This window comes from Aegilops tauschii, chromosome 5, assembly GCF_002575655.3.
Source record: "Aegilops tauschii subsp. strangulata cultivar AL8/78 chromosome 5, Aet v6.0, whole genome shotgun sequence".
Taxonomy (NCBI): domain Eukaryota; kingdom Viridiplantae; phylum Streptophyta; class Magnoliopsida; order Poales; family Poaceae; genus Aegilops; species Aegilops tauschii.
This window is the reverse complement of record NC_053039.3, coordinates 403,546,967-403,570,495: the sequence shown is the minus strand read 5'-3', so window position 1 is coordinate 403,570,495 and position 23,529 is coordinate 403,546,967. Positions and strand designations below refer to the sequence as shown.

Genomic DNA, 23,529 nt, shown 5'->3' with positions numbered 1-23,529 from the left:
ATCCATGTTTCATATCTCATGATTGAAATATGTATTAATTGCTAGTTCAACCCGAACCGACTTTAAGCATCGCTACGATGAAAACAACCTCATCGTAGTCAACTCTTGAACTTGTTATTTCAACAAGTCGAGCTTTATGGATAAAACATTTTATCCGTATCAGTTTTAAGTTCCATAAATATTCGTTAGACTCTAAGTCTTCCGAAAGGTGTATCAAGGTTTTAATCTTGAATCACTTATATGGAAACTAACTCGGGTTGTATTGGCATTTAGCCAATTCCGGAGTCAGGGCCCATCAACGCTTCCTTGTGTATCATAGGTATAATGTTGTCTAACAAGAATATCTCGTTTGCGCACCTGAGAGGTTTGCACGAGCCTTGCCTACGTGGTTCAGCTGCAAGTTCGACCGAAGTTCATACATTTTATTGTAGAGACTTCTGTATCAGTCGCAGTAGGAAACTCTGGAATTTCTTCCAAGGTCTCTTTCCTTTGATCTGATGAAGATACTGTTTATCTCGTCGAGTTGCACTATTCTCCCACTCACCTTTTAGAAAGAACCATTCTCTTTAAAAGCACACCGTTTCGCGGCAAAACTATTTGCCTCGGTATAGTGAGGGAGGAATACCCAACATTTTGGTATAACCTACAAAGTAGCACTTGTCTGATTTGGAATAGGTTTGTAACCTTTTACACAAGCCCCATATTCCAAATGTTAAGAAAAGATATAACATGGTTGGGCGTACCATACCATGGCTTCATTTCAACAGACCCGATGTAGCTCTTTTCAGTGTAAAAGCCGCAGTCTCTAAAGCATCACTTTAAAAGGGATAATGGCAAATTTATTTATGTCATCTTTGACCTTACCATGTCATAAATGGTTTGATTACATCTCCACGGACTTTCCACTTGCAGTGGTGTTCCGGGAGGTGCAAGTTTATGAAACCCCTTTCACAACTCATCAGACATTCGCTAAACATGTAACTCAAATATTCCTTTGTGCAATCAAATTGCAGAAACATAATTTTCTTGTTACAATAACTTCTACTTCATTTTTGAGAACCTTTCGAATGATTTCAAAAGATCCAGACTTACGTCTCATCAAGTAAATATCCATATATCTACTTGAGTCATTTCTGAAGATAAATAAATCCACCACTAACAACACTTATCGGACTACACACATCAAATGTATGATCACTAATAAGTTTGTTGTTCGTTCCTTATGGCCTGTGAACGGTATTTTAGTCACTTCACTTTTCGGAGGAAAGTTGCAAGTGTCAGATGATTCAAAATCAAAAAGACTTCAAAATCCATCATAATGGAATTTTCCATGCGGGTTTCTCCAATGTGACCAAATGTAGTGCCACACTTGTGTGGTATTCTTTTAGTCTTGCGACATTTAGCGTCAGTGTTATGGATGTATCATATTACCCTCAATATTCATAACATACGTCCCATCGATGATGGAAGTATGGCCCTTATGTTATTCATAATACTTAACAACAATTGTTGTTTTTATGAACAACTCTTTTGCAACAAACATTGTGCAATGGGCTAGAGTGTATGAAACTCTAAAATGAATTATGAAAAGTAAACCTAGAGGTATTGTATTATTATCAATATTCATAACATACATCTCATTCATAATGAAAGTATGGCCCTTGTGTTATTCATAACATCGAACATAAAAAGTTCTCTTATGAACAACCTTCTTGCAAGATGCCTTATGCAATGGGATAGAGTTTGTAAAACTCTAAATGAATTATGAAAATAAATACAGACGGCAATATGCCGATGGAAGGTATAGTAACATTTACTATGTTCCCTGTGTATACCTTAACCTCATTTCTAGCTAGTCTTTCAGGCCATAGTAGTTCTTACATCGAGTTGCAACAGAATGCAATCGAGCGGGCATTTTTGTGATGAACTCACAATACCCAAGAATTAGTGATTAACATGTTTAACCATAATTCGCAAGAACTATATCTTTGACCAGCCTTCTATACATCAAAAACTTGTATGACATTCATACATGAGCTGGATATTCCAGTCTTCTTTCCTTTTGCCTTTATACTTCTAGCAGTTTAACTTTTAGTATTTCTCCTACTCTCAGAAGAGGCACCCAACTTAAGAGTGGCATTAGCCCCGGACTTCCTAGGCGTGTAAGTCATACTAACACCCTTTGGACACTTCCTTTCTCTTTAAGTTGTTGTTTTATTCACCTTTCATTATATGACAGGCGTTCTTCTGGATCCCTTTCCCAACAGTCAAATGCATAGTAAACACTTTTACTAATACTTGCGAACAAACATTGCTTTGTTTGTATGAAAATAATTTCCAGTTCCATGAATATCATATAACTATCCCAACTTTCGAAGTTTGGGTTTCATGGAAGCAAACATATTCCACTTGACCGTAACAGAATTCTAGCTTTTGGATCAAAGGACGAGAGTCACATGATCCATAGCATTAGCGGGAGGATACGGAAAGCATGCGATAGGACAAAGTCCTTCTCGGCACTTTTGAGGACAATCCTCATATTACGTTACCAATCGTAAAGTTTTAACCAGATATTTAACAGCTATTCAATTTTAACAGGGAAAGTGGAATCGCGAGCCATTATTCTACAACTATTATGCAAGAAACACTTAGACAGTGTTCATAATTAATTGCACTGAGAATTAAACATGTTAATTCAACAGTGCGCTCCCACTCAAATCAATGTCTCTCATAATTGATTTAGAGTGATTCAAGATCCATATTTCTATTCGATGCCATTGACGGGTTCGTCACTGATGACACGAATTTCAATCGGTAGGCCAACTTGCCGATCACATCTCTATGTGATTCTTGTTCATCTTTCGATGGGCGTGTTCCGAGCTCAGGACTCTCCTGCCTGAACGTCAAAGACAACCAAGTGATCTTGCTGCGAGGTCTAACCTCACCCGCCTCATTCCTCTCGATTCGTTCGTGCTCATGTGTACATGGCGCACCCCGAAAAGATACGAATTTCAGACGGTGCTACACTTGGGTGAACACTAACTACTTTGATATTTTAAGTGAGAGATCACCCTAATAAAAAGCGACTACCGCGCAATCAAGAAGGGTCCATCATAAGGGATAAACATCTCAGGCAATTCATAATAGCATGATATGGTATAGCCCTTTCTGACGGAGAAGTATTTCATTTCTTTGTCTTCGGCATTCGCGTCGGTGTTCACCTTCGCGAAGATTGCCACCACCTTGTCGATGCACCAGATAATATTGCTATCTCTATAGCTAACAAAATAATGCATTACAACAAGGTTGACACGCAGGTCATTAAAGTGCAATCATATGGCTCCAGCCATCATGCCGAATCATGACACGCAGGTCATGTTAATCAAATTACATCATATAGTCATCTCATACATAATCGAATTAGTATGACCACTGCTATACCACATCACATGCACATCCTGCAAAACCAAGTTAGACGCCTCTAATCGGTTTATGGAAAATTTATTTTACGTGGCTTATAAGGTTTTGACTTAAACCGCAGCTACCAACATTTTATCATCAAGTATGATTATTCAGGTTGCTAGATTAACATCTCGGGGTGTATGAAACACGGGATAATTAAATCTCGAGCCCCATACTAAACTTCGTCATACGCATGACCCCCGTGCAGATCATATCTGCAATGCCCTTTCATCTGCGAATTTCATCTTTCTTTTGACTACGGCAGAACCCAAAGAACTGATAGCACTTCCATGATCAATCAGGATCACGGATTGCCAGAACATTGTCAAATTCCACCATGCTGTCTCGAGATTGAGCAAACACAAATTCTAGGGAAGCAATAAGAACCTCGGTAACAGATTTCATCTGTCACCCGCATAAATAATTTTCAGCAATAGATCTCATCTACTACCTAATTATATTATGCAATACCCATACATCTCCATGTATTCTAGATCGAAACCTGCATCTATGCATAGCACGGCTCTTGATGCCACTGTAAGGGAACGCAGCAGAAAACAAAAATTTTCCGACCTACGCACTAGCCCAGGACCACTATGGAGACTGCATACATGGTTTGATCTTTTTCGTTACCGACTCGTAGCGCAGCGGGAAGTAGAGTCGATGACGATCGGCGGTGCAGATCCCCGCAGCTAGGATTTACAACCTCCCAACCGCGAGGATGTATACCCTCATCTGCTCCTCAGACAGCCCTTCGGGAGGCGGTCGAACAGCCCCCCGGACGGTGTCGCGGACAGCCCTTCGGGAGGACCTTCGAAACTCGAACGGTCACTCGGACAGCCCTTCGGGAGGACCTTCGAAACTCGGACGGTCACACGGACAGCCCTTTGGGAGGCACTCACGAACTAAGACCGAAACTACGATCTCTCTACAGAGTTGCACACATACGGTGTCATCTATCCGGCAGGGCTTTGCCGTCCAGAACTAGTTCCTGCCGGAACCCAGACAGCCTTACGGCTCTACGAAACTCTTTTCGTGGGAGGGAGAGAAGAAGCCAGATAATGCATGGCATGTGTATGAGAGCAAGGGATGAGTGTGGAGGGCTGCCCCTCCACCTCTATTTATAGGAAATCCCAAGGGGGTAGGGTAGTTTCACAAAAAACCCAAAATGCACATGAATGAAGTCCTTCCACAAGGACCTAGGAGTGAAACCAAGGAACAAGAGGGTCCCCAAGGGGGGATACCCCATGTGGCCGGCCACACCCCCATGAGGGGCCCAAAAAATGGCTCCTATCCATCCATGTCATCCCCAAGATCTTTTGGATCAAAGCCCCAAAAGGTGGCTTTCCATAAAGTAACCATAAAGCTGATTTTCACTATTCACGATGACATTTTTCAGCGTCTGATCGAACTGAAAATATTTATGTGGGCTAAGAACATTTCCAGTACCCACTAAAATTATTTTCAACGCGTTCCGAAACAATTCCGGTTTTAGTGATTTTCATCTGCGAAACGCATCTGAAGTGGCTCCGGCAGCTCCGGAACATTTCCGGTTTTATCTCAGAAAATTCCAAAAAGCTTCCAGAATGATTCTGGCATCCTCCAAGAATTATCAGGCATGTGCCGAAACCAATTTGACTTAATGGTGTATCCCGAAACAACTTTTCGGTATCATCGAAACTTATCCGATGACCTCTCTCTGCGGTACGATTCCGCTGTCCGAAACTTTTCGGTGTCCGAGACTTTTTCGGTGATTTTCTCTCAGACTCCCTGTCTAGTATTCAGCAGATAGATGACCCTTAAGCGTGTGACCCTATAGGTTCGGTGAAGTATAGACATGACCCGTAACCCCTTCCGATCAATGATCAACATCGGAGCCGTGGACACCCATATTGACCCCTATACCCACACGAATAAATATTCGAGTGAACCTCCAGTTGTCGTGTGCTATTCCTGTTGCTTCACGATATGTTACAAATACCCGAGGTGAGACATGTTGGCATTCCCGTGGATCAACAACTTGTCCACTATGCTAGTTACCTCGTTACCGGTATTGTTCTCTTTTCTCGTTATCGTGTTCCGGCATCCCCGTGATCAAATCACAAAGTGTCTGGCCAGACGATGATGGATACCGTAACACCGAGAGGGCCCAGAGATATCTCTCCATCGTCGGAGGAGCAAATCCCAATCTTGAGCTATTAAGTTACTTGACACACTTTTCCATGAACCCGTAAGCCGCCGTAATAGCCACCCATTTACGGATGACGTTTTACAAACCCCAAAGTTCATGAAGCAAGCATGAAGAAACTCGATACTCTCATGGTCTAAGGAATCATGCAAACGTTAACCATCTCTATGTTATGTACCAATAAACTTGTGACGAATGAATCTCATAGCATAACATCAATCCGGGTTGATTCAACACAAATGTTCTCTTAACATTGTGCCCTCAAAGTTGCTGGCATAAACATGCCCATGACCAGGAAAACAGAATCATCATGCAACACTTGAGCTAGTCTTAGAGGCCAGACTAGGAATACTTCTTACAGTTTATTATTCCACACGTGCATATGAGTCTTCCTCCGAGCCTCGTGGATATTGTAGACTCGAGAATCATTGCAGTTATAGCATGGAACATAAACATAATTATGAACTCGGAGATAAATAATATCATTTATTATTGCCTCTAGGGCATATCTCCTACACTTGGCAACTGCCAAGCTTGGGGGAGATGCCCCGGTATCGTATCACCATCACACTCCTATCTTTATCGTTTTTCTTAGTTCGATCCTTTTAGTAGTATCTTGATCTAGTAGAATAAAGTTTTGGTATGATCTAGTTTTGAGTTTTGCTTTATGATCCCTTCTTTGTAATCGAGTCCGTGAGCTATATAATAAAGATTAGTGTTGAGTCAAGGGCTTGATTATTTTGCCATGATCTTGAGTGAATAAAAGAAAAGAGAAAAGAATAAAAAGAAACAAAGAGATCATATTGATCTTATAGAGAGTAATGACTTCACATAGAAAGAGTATGATGATTAAAAATTGTTGGGAGTTAGCAAACATAGCTTTGGTCATCGTTGCAATTAATAGGAAGTAATAAGGAAAGAGAGGTTTCACATATAAATATACTATCTTGGACATCTTTTATGATTGGGAGCACTCATTAAAATATGACATGCTAAAGAGTTGATGTTGGACAAGGAAGACAACGTAATGGGTTATGTTTTCTTACATCTGAGATAAAGTATATTGTCATGGATCATCCAACATGTTGAGCTTGCCTTTCCCCCTCATGCTAGCCAAATTCTTTGCACCAAGTAGAGACACTACTTGTGCTTCCAAATACCCTTAAACCCAGTTTTGCCATAAGAGTCCACCATACCTACCTATGGATTGAGTAAGATCCTTCAAGTAAGTTGTCATCGGTGCAAGCAATAAAAATTGCTCTCTAAATATGTATGATTGATTGGTGTGGAGGAAATAAGCTTTGTACGATCTTGTGATGCGGAAGAAATAAAAGCGACGGACTGCATAATAAAGGTTCATATCACAAGTGGCAATATAAAGTGATGTTCTTTCGCATTAAGATTTTGTGCATGGCAAGCTTTGCTTCCCTCTGCGAAGGGCATATCTTTTACTATTATCTTCCACCTTATGCAAGAGTCATGGTGATCTTCACCTTTCGTTTTTATATTTTATCCTTTGGCAAGCACAGGATGTTGGAAAGATCCTGATACATATATCCAATTGGATATGGGTTAGCATGAATTATTATTGTTGACATTACCCTTGAGGTAAAAGGTTGGGAGACGAAACTATAAGCCCCTATCTTTCTCTGTGTCCGGTTGAAACTCCGTAACCACAAGTACTGCGTGAGTGTTAGCAATTATGAAAGACTAAATGATAGTTGAGTATGTGGACTTGCTAGAAAGCTCTGACATAGACTCTTTCTGATGTTATGATAAATTGCAATTGCTTCAATGACTGAGATTATAGTTTGTTGGTTCTAAATAAAGTTTCTGATTCATACTTGGCATTGTGAATAGATTATTACTTGAGCATAAGAAATCATATGACAATATCCATATATGTTGCTGTTATGAGAATAATCATGATGCTCTCATGTCCGTATTTTATTTTATCGACACCTCTACCTCTAAACATGTGGACATATTTATCGTTATCGGCTTTCGCTTGAGGACAAGCGAGGTCTAAGCTTGGGGGAGTTGATACGTCCATTTTGCATCATGCTTTTATATCGATATTTATTGCATTATGGGCTGTTATTATACGTTATGTCACAATACTCATGCCTATTCTTTCTTATTTTACAAGGTTTACATAAGGAGGGAGAATGCCGGCAGCTAGAATTCTGGGCTGGAAAAGGAGCAAATATTGGAGACCTTTTCTGCACAACTCCAAAAGTCCTGAAACTCCACGAAAGTTATTTTTGGAAATAATAAAAAATATTGAGCGGAAGAAGGACGTCAGAGGGGCCCCCACCTGGCCACGAGGGTGGGGGGCGCGCCCTACCCCCTGGGCGCGCCCCCTGCCTCGTGGGCCCCCTGTTGGCCCTCCGGTGGCCATCTTCTGCTATATGAAGTCTTCCGTACGAAGAAAAATCAGAAGCAACCTTTCGGGACGAGACTCCGCCGCCACGAGGCGGAACCTTGGCGGAACCAATCTAGGGCTCCGGCAGAGCTGTTCTGCCGGGGACACTTCCCTCCGGGAGGGGGAAATCATCGCCATCGTCATCACCAACGCTCCTCTCATCGGGAGAGGGCAATCTCCATCAACATCTTCATCAGCACCATCTCCTCTCAAACCCTAGTTCATCTCTTGTATCCAATTCTTGTCTCCAAGTCTGGGATTGGTACCTGTAGGTTGCTAGTAGTGTTGATTACTCCTTGTAGTTGATACTAGTTGGTTTATTTGGTGGAAGATCATATGTTCAGATCCTTTATGCATATTAATACCCCTCTGATTATGAACATGAGTATGCTTTGTGAGTAGTTACGCTTGTTCCTGAGGACATGGGAGAAGTCTTGCTATTAGTAGTCATGTGAATTTGGTATTCGTTTGATATTTTGATGAGATGTATGTTGTCTATCCTCTAGTGGTGTTATGTGAACGTCGACTACATAACACTTCACCATTATTTGGGCCTAGAGGAAGGCATTGGGAAGTAATAAGTAGATGATGGGTTGCTAGAGTGACAGAAGCTTAAACCCTAGTTTATGCGTTGCTTCGTAAGGGGCTGATTTGGATCCATATGTTTCATGCTATGGTTAGGTTTACCTTAATACTTTTGTTGTAGTTGCGGATGCTTGCAATAGAGGTTAATCATAAGTGGGATGCTTGTCCAAGTAAGGGCAGCACCCAAGCACCGGTCCACCCACATATCAAATTATCAAAGTACCGAACGCGAATCATATGAACGTGATAAAAACTAGCTTGACGATAATTCCCATGTGTCCTCGGGAGCGCTTTCCTCTATATAAGAGTTTGTCCAGGCTTGTCCTTTGCTACAAAAAGGATTGGGCCACCTTGCTGCACTTTATTTACTTTTGTTACTTGTTGCTCGTTACAAACTATCCTATCACAAAACTATCTGTTACCTATTATTTCAGTGCTTGCAGAGAATACCTTGCTGAAAACCGCTTATCATTTCCTTCTGCTCCTTGTTGGGTTCGACACTCTTACTTATCGAAAGGACTACGATAGATCCCCTATACTTGTGGGTCATCACACGTTAAGGGGGGGCTCTCGAGCATCGCGCCTCGGGAGCTCCTATTGACTCTCCAGCCCTCACCCCTGGCCTTGACCACGGCATCGCGACCTGGCATACCAGCGGCGTCGGAGCTCGCTCGAGGGTCGGGACCCAAGGACGTAGAGCACTTAGATGAGCGAGGAAAGGGGAGGTTGGAGTGAGCCTGCCTAGTGGCACCACCGATGAAACGCAAATCAGGCGCTGCGCAAGGAATCGTCTCTCTCTCGTTAAGATAAGTCACCTATTCATGTCGACGCGATGCCACTGTACGAAGCTTCGATTCTCGCAGCCTTGCTCCGGCAATCACTACTAGGAAAATGCTTATACGTAGAACATTACGAGTAGCGTCTATTTAGGCCCCCACGCTACTGGTAAGTACCAGTAGCGCTTGGTACAAAACGCGCTACTAGTATAACTTAGCAGCAGCGTTGGTTTTGCTCGGACGCGCTACTGGTAAGTGTGCCACACCGGACCCCCAGGTCAAGAAATATTAGCAACGTGGGTATAACTAGCACTAGCAATGTAGTGGTAGCGCGGGTCACTACATTGGGCTATAACTAAGCCCACCCCATCTCCTCTGTATACAACGCCCAGAGAAAAGCCTCTGCCACCGCTCAAAAAAGAAGAAGCAAACAGCCTCTCTGCCTTGCATGAACCACGCCGCCGCCACCAACACCGGACGATTCCGGCTACTTCCGGCGGCCCTCGCCGGAGCGCAGCACACCCACGAGCTCTCCTCGCGACGGTGCTTCCTTCCCTCTGGCCAGATCCGTTCCTCGCGGCCGCAAGCGCTCGCGCGCGACCCCTCCCCGTGATTAGGGTTTCGGCTGCCTCCAACTCCGATGCGGTGAGCTCTCCTCTTCCCTCGATTCATGCCCTCTCCTCTCACCTTCTTCCTTCTCTCCCCGCCCCCTCACTTATTTCTTCAATTCGGTGCAGCAGCCACCCTCCTCCATGGACGAGGACGATCACCACGGCCCGCACATGGTCGAGCTCGCCATCGTCTGCTCCGGTTTGGTGCTGGGCCAACAACCTCCGCCTCCATGGCTCCTAGCTTGGGTAAGCACCCCCAATCCAGTTTGATAAGATTTTATGCCAAGCAGATGGCTATGGAGTAAAAAAATAAGCACCCCCAATCCAGTTTTATAAGGTAGCAGGCACCAAGTTTGATCACAAATTACACCAACTAACTTCTCATTAACATTATCTGGTCTGGAATGAAGTGTGGTACAAAGGCCAAGTCAGACAAGATCTAGTGATCAAGTGCATCTAGGAATAGGTAGTGTACCTTCGGAATAATCACTAAACGGTTGACAGAAGGATGTAAGTTTAGCATAACTAAAAATGATCCTAAGAATCAATAAGTAGGTATATACTTCCTAGCACAGAGAGAAGGACGTGATCAACAATGCCAAAAGCAAATCTGCACATAGTAAATAACTTGATACAGTAAGAATGTACACTAAGAAAATGATTCAAAAAATGTACAAACTTAATTCTACATCCTCCAGTGCAGGCTATAAAAAACTTAAAATCTGTATGTTCTCTTACTAAAGAGGCTCTACTTCGGTTGCATGACTGAATTTTTTCTCTGAACTTTTGCTCAACTTCAGTACTCAAAAGTTCAATTTGCATACTACTGATGCACTTCCCACAGATCTCTTTTATATTCAGCAGTAAATCATTGCCTCAGCCCATTTATTGGTTTCTCCTGGTCGTGATCAAGCCACCATGAAAAATCATGTTGAAGGAGCCGCAGCCCTGCCCGAGGAAAAGCCACGGTTTCTGGGCTACCCCGCTGCTGCCTGGAGTGGCCGTCGAAGAGGACGACGATTCCGCGGTGCTGCTAGCGAGGCCACTTGCCCAGATGCTACATAGCTTGGGTAAGCACCCCCAATCCAGTCTTGTAGTACTAATGGATCACAGGCAGCACAATACTTCACCACGAGCAATCCTAAACACTCGGATCCTTTCTCTGCCAAAGAGAAGTTTATTCATGCCAAGGTGCTTGCGAGTTGTTCTTTTGCAATTGTTTCTCTGCACTTCTCCCATTATTAGCAAATAAGTGTTGAGGACAAAGTTGTCTCCAGATATCCCGATGGGAAACTGATTGGGTAAATGATTCATGGTAGTTTATAACTCGAACATTTCTTAGGCTAAATACAGTTGTTGCCCGTCACGATTAGTTGCCATGGTACTTGTGCGATCCACTGATCATTTTAAGCCCTTGCAAATATTTTTGTTCTTTATAGTTGCAACCTCAGAGTTCCAGAAAAATTGTCTATAGGTTGTATCCACATTGACAAAGTTGCTTCAAGTGCTTTTATTTAGTTTCCATGGTATACAAACTACGTCAGGATTGACTTGTTATGTAAACTCACTTCATGCATTTCATTTATACTACAGATGCTATATGTGAACTATCGAAGTTGACTTCCGTGATGCCCATGAAGCTAAGTGAGCATTATAATGCATGGACTAGAATTTATATAGCCTGTCAGCCGGTTTAGAATGCATTTTGTAAAGTCAATATCTATCCTTCAGTTTCATGTATCATATTGTCATATATTGAGCTCTTCAGTAGTAAATGTATCATCTTAAGAGTGTACTGAAGCTAGATTTGGACGCTGACACATACTAACAAGTATTCACTTTCCCGACGTGGGCGCAGGGGTGATCGACGCGGACTACCGCGGCCCAGTGGGCCTCGTGCTCTTCAACCACTCTGAGGCGGACTTCGCCATGAAGCCCGGCGGCCACATCACACAGATGATCCTCCAGGTGATCGCGACGCTGAAGGTCGCCGAGGTGGAGGACCTCGACGCTACTGTCCGGGGGGAGGGAGGATTCGGGTCCATCGGCGTGTGAACTCTGAGCCTTGGTAGATACATCTAGAGAAGTTGTTTGTTTAGGTTGGTGGTGAACACTAGGGAAGGTACCCACGTTTTGATGATGGTTGTGTGCGTCTGATGTTAAATGGATTCTTGTGATCTCTTTCAGTTGAGATGGTTCTGTGACCTTAGTTTATTTTGCACTTGATGTGTCTCTAATTTCCATCCATTGAGTACTGCATCTAATTTTTATTTTTTTAATTCCTAATTAGCTAGTAGTAGCGTGGGGGAAAAGGTGCACGCTACTAGTACATAGGATAGTAGTAGCGTGGGTTACTAAAAAGCGCTATTGCTATCTTCAGTTACCAGTAGCGCTGGGACAAACAAGCACTACTGCTAAAAAATAGCTGTAGCGCCGTAGCAGTAGCGCGTTTGCCAGCGCTACTGGTAGAAAAAAACCAACTCTACTAGTAAGCATTTTCCTAGTAGTGAATGCCGCTTTCCTTTCCAGCCTTTAGGGAGCTAGTTGCATGCAAAAGGGGACCTCTTGAGCATCGCGCCTCAGGAGCTCTTACCAGACCTTGGGCCGCTCACCTCCTGGCCTTGACCACGGCATCGCGACCTGGCATACCAGTGACGGTCGAAGCTTGCCTGGGGACTGGGACCTGCCAGCATAGAGCGCTAAGCTACCGCGAGGACGGAAAGGGGGGACAATGCCGAAGCAAGACATGCAGCCACAACGTTATAACATGAATAATAAACATTGAAGCAAAAAGCATTACGGGTTCTTTACATACCCCCACGGGGTCTTGTCTCAATTCCTCGCAGGGAACAAAAGAAGGACATCCTCAAGGAGCCCTAACTACGGGTATCTCCGTCGACTCCATCATCAACAGTGGGCCACGAGAGGCCGACACCAGCCCCATCCATGTCATCGACGACGCCGAGCGGATGCAGCTGCCGCGCTCCGGGCGCGGCGAGAACTCGGAGGAACGTAGCTGTCGCCACTCGACTCCGGGGACTCGCTAGGCTCGGGAGAATCGCTGGACTCCCAGGAGTCGTCGCTGCTGCCGGAGAAGCTGGCGGCAGGACCAGGAGCGAGCTCAACGCCCGCTACTGCGCCTTGCTGGCGCCTTCCTCTGGGGCAGCTCCCCAGGCGGCGACCTTCCTCGTCGAAGACCTTGAAGAGCAGCATGGAGGCACTGTCATACTCAAAATGGATGGCGAGGGCCCCCTCCGCGCGGCAAGCGCGGGCGACCTCGCCGCATCCACGGGTCATGAAGACTTTGCCCAGGGGGACGGCCTCGACCTCTGCCCTCGTGGCCAGACTACAGCACCCGGCGTGCTGCAGCCACAACTCGAGTGGCCCTCTCGGCAGAATCTCCTCGGTGAAGAACCGCGGGAGCTGAATCCACGTGCGCGGGGGCATCACCGCCCACACCACGAACTCGCGCGAAGAGCCTTCATCGTGGGTTCACGGGCCAGCAACCCGTGCAACTTCAGCCTGGCCATTGCGACCATGGCTGGCAAGGTGCGGGGCGCTGCCACCTCCTTCGGATCCTCGCGCCTGGGCGTACAAAGGAAGCGGGAAGCCGGGCGGAGGTCGCTCGTACCAAGGCCGCACCACCATAGGCCTGTCGCCGGCTTCGCGGGAGCGGCTCAGCCTCTTCTTTGGCGGGAGCAGCCCCTGCTCCTCGCGGGGGTTTTTTCCCTTCTCTGCTGCGGAAAACCTTCTGATCAGTGCCATGGGCGCCACGGCAAGACGGCGAAGCAAAGAGGAAGAAGAAAGAGTGGGCGACGAGAAGAAGGAGATGAGCAAAGGGGGCTCCGCCCCCCTCCTCATTTATAGCCAAGAGGAGGCCAACCGTCGGCCTCCACGATCGCACGTAATGATGACTTTTCTCTGCATGCAGCAGGGTCTCGTCAAGTCGGACGGTTGCCGAGGCAGCATGGGGAAGCGGAGACACCCACGTCCAATCTGTCGCCATGCGTCAACCAAGGCTGCAGGCGGTTGGGGCCCGCGGCGCTCCGCACTTGCCCCTTGGCTTCGCCTCAAAGCCCAGTCCGAGCGCGCCTTGGGCCCGGGGGCTACTGTCGGCGTCCTGGGAACGGGGGTACCCCGACTTGCCTGCCTGCGGCCCACGACGTGGCTCAGACAACGGCATGGTATGACCCAGCTTCGACGACAACAACTCAAGACCCTCGCGAGGCGGACGACATCAGGACCTCCCTGGGGGGCGGCCTCACTGGGCTGGCTCCCGAGGAGCGGAGATATCTATGCAAGGCGCACCTCGCGAGGTTCGTGTGACGTGAGCCATGACGACCAAGGCCAGGGGGGCGCCAGCGGGCGCAGTGTACCAGTTTCCCCTTTGGTGCAAGGCGGCAAGCGCAGGCGCGGAGTCCCGAGGAATCAAGCAAAGGTTTCCATATCGGTGTAACAAAACCAAGGACCGCCAGGACGACAGGACGGAGGTCATCGTGGAGCCCGGCGCAGCGTCACCACCAGAGCCTTTTGTAGGCGAAGACCACTTTTGTCAGGATAGCTTGTACTAGTTGTCCCCCTTCAAATCTGGCCGTTGTGGGATCCCTTCCCGCCTGTATTTGGGAAGAAGGACCAAGGCCACTATATAGAGGACCGAGCCACCACCATAGCAGGGACGGATCATTCAGATCGACCTCTCACCCACCAGCTCATCAAGCTCAAGAACACCTCACCTCCTGAGGCTATTCCCACTCTGTGCTAGTTCATCCTCGGCCCCTCGAGGCAATCCACCACAAAGCTGGAGTAGGGTATTACACCGCATGGTGGCCCGAACCAGGATAAACTATTGTGTCCCTTGTTCTTTGGGTTCGTCGAGCTAGGCCATGGAATCGTTGGTTAGGCAGACTGGGGAGAGAGAGTTCTTCGCACGCACCCCAGAGTTCAAACCTCTCAAGGGTCTGCAGAACCCCGAATCCGACAACGGATTTACTGAGTCCAGATGTAGATGCTCTAAGAGCATCTCTAGCAGCACATTGGGTAAAGCCACGTCCTATGAAATATCGGGTGGCCTGTAAAAAATTTGCGGTACACGAGGTCTCCGGCGGAATAGATCCTGTAAACCCATCCTGGAAATGATGCATCTGAAATTTATGAAACTCGACATGCTATCATGGAACGACATCAACATGCCGTGGTAAAAATATTGTCCCATTTGGGGCAGGTTGGGGTATAAGCTTCTCACAAACCAGAGCTTCTCACAACAAGCCTCATGGTTACGGTAGGGAACGTTTCACCTTTCTGGACGAAACGATATCCGTTGCCTCTTCTTGATTTCAATTTTTTTCTAGTGTCAACATAGAACAATAGGAGTGTTGTGTTAAATTTTGGAATTTTCCGGGGTTCGTTTGGACATTTTTGTACATTAACTAAGTTTTCTATGCATTTATGTGCATAATTCAAATTTGAACTACAGGCACATGCTCCAGTGCATATAAATTGGTTGAAAAATCAAATCTGTGTCCTTGGTTGCATGCTTAGGTCCCATGCAAGAAATGGGAATGAATGTCAAACACACCTTGCCATCGTCGCTCGGCCGCAAACATTGAGATAAATGGTTTTTAAACTCTAGTAAACCCAAAATTCGTCTAAAATTCATGAAATTTGGCATGCTATCCTGGAGCGGCATCAACGTGTTGTGGTTAAATTTTTGTCCCATTTGGGGCAGGTTAGGGTATAAACTTCTTGCAAACCAGAGCTTCTCACAACAAGCCTGATGGTTTCGGTAGGGAACGTGCCACCTTTGGGGACGAAACGATATTCGTTGCCTCTTCTTGCTTTCAAAAATTTTCTAGTGTCAACATAGAACAACAGGAGTGTTGCGTCAATTTTTGGGATTTTTCGGGGTTCGCTTGGGCATTTTTATACATTAACTGGGTTTTCTAGGCATTTTATGTGCATAATTCAAATTTGAACTACATGCACATGCTCCAGTGCAGAAAAATAGGTTGACATATCAAATGTGTGTCCTTGGGTGCATGCCTAGGTCCCATGCAAGAAATGGAAATGAATTTCAAACACCAAGGCATTGTTGATTGCCGGCAAAATGTTGAGATACTTTGTTTTTAAATTCTAGTAAATCCAAAACTCGTCTGAAATGAATGAAACTTGGCATGCTATCACGGAATGGCACCCGACATGCTGTGGTATTTTTTGCGCCCATTTTGAGAGAAGGCGCACTCGAATAACAGCCAACAAAGGCATTTTGAAATGAAAAGCTGCCACTTTAACATCTCAAATGTTTTATATAATTTAAATCTTGTGTGTTCTGTTAACCATTCGCGTGACACCACGCATCGCTCTTTTAATGTCTAGGAGGTGACATGCGGACAGCTGCTTGACTGAATGGGAGGCGTGTGAGCGCAGTCCACTACGCAGGCTGACCAAGAGGCGTGCAAGCTATCCTCCAATGCATAGGCTCACCGGGATGCGTGCAAGCTGTACGCTGCGCAGGCTCACTGGGAAGCGAGCCCTTTGACTTCCATGGCCACCCGCCTTGCTCACATCCTCTCCATTAATGGCGCCCGAGTCGCTGTTTAATACGGGCGGCCTTACTGTTCGCCTCCCATTCCCCTCCCGCAGACCTCCATCCACGCCATGGCGCAGAAGGATCATCTGCCACTTCTAGTTCGGTGAAGTTGACTCCGAGCCGGAGGAGATAGAAAATAAGGAGGAATGGGGCCTCATGGACATGGCCCCGAACGAGCTGGCCGCGGCGGTTGCTGCCCCCACGCCCGTCCCAGCTTCCATTCCTGCGCCCGCACCAGCGACCATCCCCGTATCATTGACGGGCTGGTCGCCGAGCACTATCGCAGAGCTGGAAGCCGCGGGCGTCAGTGAGGTCTCCGAGGACCCACGCGAGCTCGTGTACATGCCAGCGCCAGCGCCCATGCCCGTGCCCATGCACGCCCTTGCACCCACCACGGCGCCGGTCCCCGTGCGTTTGCCTGCACCCGCCGCGCCCGTGCGCACGCCCCCCTCAGCGGCATGGGACGCCGCCGTCAACTGCTACCTCGCAGCACCGCGAGTTGCCGTCCTCCCGGGCCCCGCTCGTCGATCGCACGACGACATGATATTTGATTTCCAAGTGAAGAACATTTTGTGCTGCATTGAAGACATCAACAACGGCGTCCCGGAGGACGACAACGACAACGCCGGCGCGGCACCCCGCCTCCGCCACCGCTGAAATTAGTTTTTTGGGTTTAATATTGTATCTCGATCATATGAATATAAATTCGCAGTGTGATTGAATGAAAGATATGGTTTGAACAAACTTGTGTTTCTCTCTCTGAATGTACAGACTTACCAAGCGATTTTCTTTCAAAAAAGGTCAATGGTTTTTAAATATAAAACACTCATCGCAAACGTTTTAGTTAGAACATCTGTATGCAAACCGACAACTTCCCCAGGAAGCCAAGGGAAAATGCGCCGAGCAGGATTTGTGCAGCTCTTGATTGCAAACGTTTTAGATAGAACACCCTTATGTAAACCGACAGCTTCTCCAGTAAGCCAAGGGAAAATGTGTCGAGCAGGATTTGTGCAGCTCTTCATCACAACGTTTTAGATAGAACACCTGTATGCAAAGTGAGAGCTATGATCTTCCCAGTAAGCCAAGGGAAAATTCGCCACGCAGGATTTGTGCATCTCTTCAACGCAAACGGTTCAGATTGAATACGGTATGCAAAGCGAGACTTCGGCGCTAAGCCAAGAGAAAATCTGGCACGCAGGATTTGTACATCCCTTCAACGCAAACGGTTTTTTCGGATGACCCGTGTGCAACCACGTACAGACAATTTAGTAAGATTTGCATCTGTCATATTGGATATATTGCCATTTTTCAAACTGGAAATATTGAAATTTGTTGATCTAGTAACATTGCCATTTGTCAACCTTGTAACGCTGCCATTTGTCAAAATATGCAGCTAAAAATTAGTAGCACTATCTAATTTTTACAACTAAAATTCAGTAATTAAGCATAGATTTCATTCATAGATTAAGCAGTCGGTCTTTATACAAACAGTTCAACTCGACAGCTGAACCGACCAAACTTTTCCCCAATTGTTGCCAACCACGTATTGAAATAGCTAGTTTAACTATATATACTAGCTAATTTTAAATGCGTTGTACAGTTCCACCACATCTATAGTCAGATGAACTGAACAAAATAGCCTCTAAATACTACTACTACGGAGGGGCTTTGTACTACTTCCGGCAGCCTCTCCTCTGCCGAGCGCGCTCAGTAAGAGGCAGAGGAGGAGGAGCCTACCGACGAGGTGGACAACTGCAATACGGTGCCTGCCGCTCCCGCACCTTCAGCGACGCTCACCTCGAACGTCCTCTATCGCTCCAGATGACCCCTCTCGAAGCGGCGGGTTGATGACCCACCAGTATAGGGGATCAATTGTAGCTCTTTTCAATAAGCAAGAGTGTCGAACCCAACAAGGAGCAGAAGAAAATGACAAGTAGTTTTCAGTAAGGTAATGTCTGCAAGTGCTGAAATTGTAAGTAGCGTAGTAGTTTGATAGCAAGATAATTTGTAACGACCAAGTAACGATAATAGTAACAAAAGTGCATCAAGGTAGCCCAATCCTTTTGAGGCAAAGGACAGGCCAAAACGGTCTCTTATGATAAGCAAAGCGTTCTTCAGGGTACACGGAAATTTCATCTAGTCACTTTCATCATGTTGATTTGATTTGTGTTCGCTACTTTGATAATTTGATATGTGGGTGGACCGGTGCTTAGGTGATGTTCTTACTTGAACAAACCTCCTATTTATGATTAACCCTCCCGCAAGCATCCGCAACTACAAGAAAAGTATTAAGAATAAATTCTAACCATAGCATTAAACTCTGGATCCAATCGGTCCCTTACGGAGCAACGCATAAACTGGGGTTTAAGTTTCTGTCACTCTCGCAACCCACCATCTAATTGCTACTCCACAATGCATTCCGTTAGGCCCAAAATATGGTAAAGTGTCATGTAGTCGACGTTCACATGACACCACTAAGGGAATCACAACATACATACTATCAAAATATCGGACACATATCAAATTTACATGATTACTTGCAACATGATTTCTTCCGTGACTTTAAGAACAAAAGTAACCACTCACAAATGATAAACATGCTCATGATCAGAGGAGTATTAAATACCATAATGGATCTGAACATATAATCTTTCACCAAATAAACCATATAGTAATCAACTACAAGATGTAATCAACACTACTAGTCACCCACAAGCACCAATCTATAGTTCCGGTAACAAGATTGAATACACGAGATGAACTAGGGTTTGAGATGAGATGGTGCTGTTGAAGATGTTAATGGAGATTGCCCTCCCCAAGATGGGAGAGTTGTTGGTGATGATGATGACGATGATTTCCCTCTCTGGGAGGGAAGTTCCCCCGACGGAATCGCTCCGCCGGAGGGCAAAAGTGCTCCTGCCCAAGTTCCGCCTCGAGACGGCGGCGTTCCGTCCCAAAAGCCTTCTCCTTATTTTTTCTAGGTCAAAATGACTTATATACCGTAAGATGGGCACTGGAGGTGGGCCGAGGAGGCTACAACCCACCAGGGCGCGCCCAGGTGGGTTGTGCCCACCTGGTGGCCCCCCTTGGTACTTGTTTGCTCCAATATTTCCTAAATATTTACCTATAATAATAAAGCATGGATTGAGGCTGTGGTTTACCGTTGCGGCGTTTTTGCGAAAAAGTCCTTATGATTTTATGTATTCAACCCGCGATCCAACATAATCTGCAAAAGGAAAAAACCGTTCGCTGGAAAATTATACCCGTACGCATCTGCCTCCACCGCCGCCGCCGCCGCACCACTCGCCGCTGTGGCCGACCTCAACCCGCCCGCCCGCCGCCGCCGCACCTCTGCCCTCTCGCCGCCTCCGCTGCGGCGGTCGAGCGCCGCTTCTGGATCAGGTCAACGTGATGGCTCGGGCGGCTGGGGACGACGCGCCTGCTTGATGCAGAACAACGGGGCGGGATCCGGCGGGCGCGGTAGAAGGAGGGATCCGGCGCGGCGGCGCGAAGTACTTGCAGGTGGAGGCGGGCCTCCATGGCTGGCAGGGAGATCTCCAAGGTCATGGCGGGGCTTCGATTTTTCTGAGAGAAAAAAGAGACAGAGGAGGATCCAGGGAGGAGGGTAGGTAGGAGAAGAAGGACGGGGAACAAGGAAGGGTGCGACAGGGGTGCAGCTGTGCGAGGGCACTGGTCTCCCGCGTGAGGAGTGCCTCTCCTCGGGAGGATCGGAAGGGAGCGAGTGAAACTCAAATCCACTTCAGAGCAAGGTAATGTTGTAGACCTCCTTCCAATCCGTGATGACTACTAACTAATACTCCTACCAAGTTACCCATATAAGCTACAGAGGATAGTTTTGATACTTATGCAAAATCTTATGTTGAAACTCGTGCAGCACCAATATGTGTTATACTAGGGAATAGTTACTGTATAACTAGCACTTTGTAGTGGCCTAAGATCATCTTAAACTTCCATCTACTGAGATGTACTCATGTGTTAGGTGCGTCTACAGCTGCTAATTTAAATGGATTTGATTGTCCCGCTTCTGAGCATAAGCATGATAAAGTGCAGCAACCGACTTTGGCTTACTGTTTTGGAAATCGCAACCGGTGCTCTCCTGCTTGTTTTTGTGATTATTGGTGTTGTTACTGCCTACAGAAGATGCAATCTAAAGCCTTCTATAAGAATATCATCATGGAGTAGATTAAAAAGTTGGAGCGACGAGATAACAATACTGATTGGTTGGTATTAACTTTATAAGATAATTGATAAATTGATTATTTTGTCTACTGAAGCCAATTATTTTATGAACTGAAGAAATCATTCTTATGAGCAGGCCAACAACGTAAGCCCCACCAGTGACGCGACGGGAGAGCTCCGACCTGTACGTGGTAGTGGGAACGCAGATCCGTGTCGCCGACCTACACAAGGCCATGGCCAACGCGCCGACGCATGGTTCATCGTCCGTCTTCGTCAGGTAAGCAAAGCGATCCTCCTTTCCTCTGTCTCATGATACTACATTTAAGTCAATCAATTTTTATGATTCTTTCAGTGTTAAAGAAAATGGATTTTTACCTGAATAAATTGCGTGTATAGATATGTAGAGGATGAACTCAACAAGCGGATCTTTCAAGGTTAATTAGCTTTGCACATTTTATTAAATAGATGCAACGGCATAGCACCTTCAATATCATGCTTGCACTCACATGTTGTTCCAACAGCACCATGAATGCTGCCCAGAATTGCCATGCCTTCAGCTTTTGCTATAAGTTCCTATGCTGCTCCTTTTCAGGTGACTTTTCATGCGATTCCTACTTCTAAAAATTAGAAAATACCTTCAGATCAAAGCAGCGGATTTGTAGATGTTTGGGAATTGGTGCTACTCCATCTCCATCTGGCCAACGGTCTTTGGTCACTGATTCTGAGGTACGACATTGTTTTACTTTTATGTTAAATCCCATTTAGTTTGGCACCTCCATTTATTGGTTCGAGTCGAGCAAAGACCCTGTCGAGCAGTATCACTTGCGTATATACATCAAAGACTGTTTTTCGAATGCTTATCATGAACTAAACTCCCTGCCCCCTCCTTCTGTCGCATGTGTTGCTCCCTTGTCATCAGTGAGCTCCAGAAAACCCAACTACAGGTACAGAATAGTTGCCACTTAGTTAGCATTTTAATTAATAGTGTAAACATGTTAGTAACACTATAATGTCGGACAGTAAATGAATTTGACTACATCCGAACGAACTTATCTTGCTTCCAAGAAGGGTAAAATCATCTTTAATAATTTCCGGGATTTCGCTTATATTCATGTTTCTTAACATGTTTGGAATGTCGTTTCCTCCAAAATGCAGCATTTACATTCCATTTGGAGCATAGGATGCATTTTTTATCAGTTGCTGACTGAAAAAACCACTTTTCTGATAAAAACGCTATCCACCATTAGACTTAATTAATTGTCTTCTAGACACACCTTCAAATATATACAAGTTCTCTGATAAGGTAGTCATGGGAAGACTATATTTTTGGTTTACATTGTAAATATTTTCAGTGACCACAAATTTGACTTTCTTTTTTGCTTCTTTTCAGCTTTCAGGTCCTAGATGAGAAGGTAAGGATGTACTTGAACATTATGAGAAGACCCAGTTCCATCACCTCAGAAGCGAGAAGTTAACCATTTAATATCGTTGGTTCTAAAATTTGTTTAAGAAAAATGTTCATTCTGCTATTAGCACCACGATTATGTGTCAATTGTAGATTCTTAATTGCTTGGAATTATTTTATATGTTTGGTTCCTTCAGTTCATATTTATTCAACAAAAAAATATTTTCAAGATTGGTCCATTTGAGGATCAAACTTCGAACATGTGAATTGATGTGGCACCAAGCTAAGCCTGTTGATACCTTGCTCTCCTTTTTTTGCTTTGCACAATTAATCTCGTCACTGGAGATGTATGTTAATCCTCTAGCTTTGCTCATTTTTTCTTTTGAGTTCATCTTAGTTGATTGAATATTGTGTCACAATTTACATGGTCATGTGGGTGAATTGTTCCTCCCGTTGCAATGCACGGGCATGTTTCCTAGTATTCCATAAAAATTCTCCGTGAAGTTTTAGCTTGTTTGGAGTTGTGCAGAATAGGTAGCCTGACGTAGCTTTTTCAGGTCCAGATTTCCAGCTGCCAGAATTCTCCCTCTTGGTGTGTATCTTGCAAATTATGAGAGAAAAGGCATTAGAATTACTCCAAAAAGGATTATTATGGATAAAAACATTATAAATAACAGCAAGAAAATATGATGCAAAATGGACGTATCAACTCCCCCAAGCTTAGACCTCGCTTGTCCTCAAGCGAAAACCGAAATCGAAAAACATGTCCACATGCTTTGAGAGAGAGGTGTCGATAAAAACAAAATACAGACATAGAAGTATCATGTTGATTATTATAACAACAACAAAATTAAACATAGGACTTTTATCATAGAACTTTTATCATACACTTCTCATGAATAAGTAATGGTTCATCACATAATCGAAGTATAGAGCAAAAACTCTATTAGAAACAAACAAACTATGTTCTCAGTCAACTTTGCAACTACAATTCATCATCTTTTCAGGAAGAGTCGCGTGTCGGAGCCTTTAGGCAAGTCCACATACTCAACTATCATATAGTCTTCTATGATTGCTAACACTCACCTTGCACTCATGATCAAAATGTTTCAACCGGACACATAGAAAGATAGGGGATTATAGTCTCGCCTCCCAACATACTCACCTCAAGGGTGATGTCACCAATAATAACTCATGCTATCTATATTCAACTGGACATATGTGCCTAAATCTTTCCTCACCACATGATGCTTGCCAAAAGAGAAAAATAAAAGGGAATAGAAGGTAAACT

General features: G+C 45.2%; 1 protein-coding gene and 1 long non-coding RNA gene across 4 annotated transcripts; both read left to right on the top strand.

Annotated features, from left to right (window-relative positions):
- The first annotated feature begins 10,975 nt into the window (after positions 1-10,975).
- On the top strand, positions 10,976-12,102 carry LOC109734040 (deoxyuridine 5'-triphosphate nucleotidohydrolase-like). Its single transcript, XM_020293254.1, has 2 exons — positions 10,976-11,117; positions 11,906-12,102. Exons 1-2 carry the CDS (start codon positions 10,976-10,978, stop codon positions 12,100-12,102), a joined length of 339 nt encoding a protein of 112 aa, XP_020148843.1.
- Positions 12,103-19,884: 7,782 nt separating this feature from the next.
- On the top strand, positions 19,885-22,547 carry LOC109734036 (uncharacterized). Of its 3 annotated transcripts, none has more exons than XR_005757684.3 (5): positions 19,932-20,403; positions 20,792-20,874; positions 20,970-21,110; positions 21,426-21,559; positions 22,224-22,547. It is a non-coding gene; the product is annotated as an uncharacterized lncRNA (long non-coding RNA). The 3 variants fall into 3 exon arrangements; XR_006664361.2 differs by having other exon boundaries at positions 20,167-20,403; positions 20,646-20,874; XR_002225760.4 differs by lacking the exon at positions 20,792-20,874 and having other exon boundaries at positions 19,885-20,403.
- Positions 22,548-23,529: the final 982 nt, after the last annotated feature.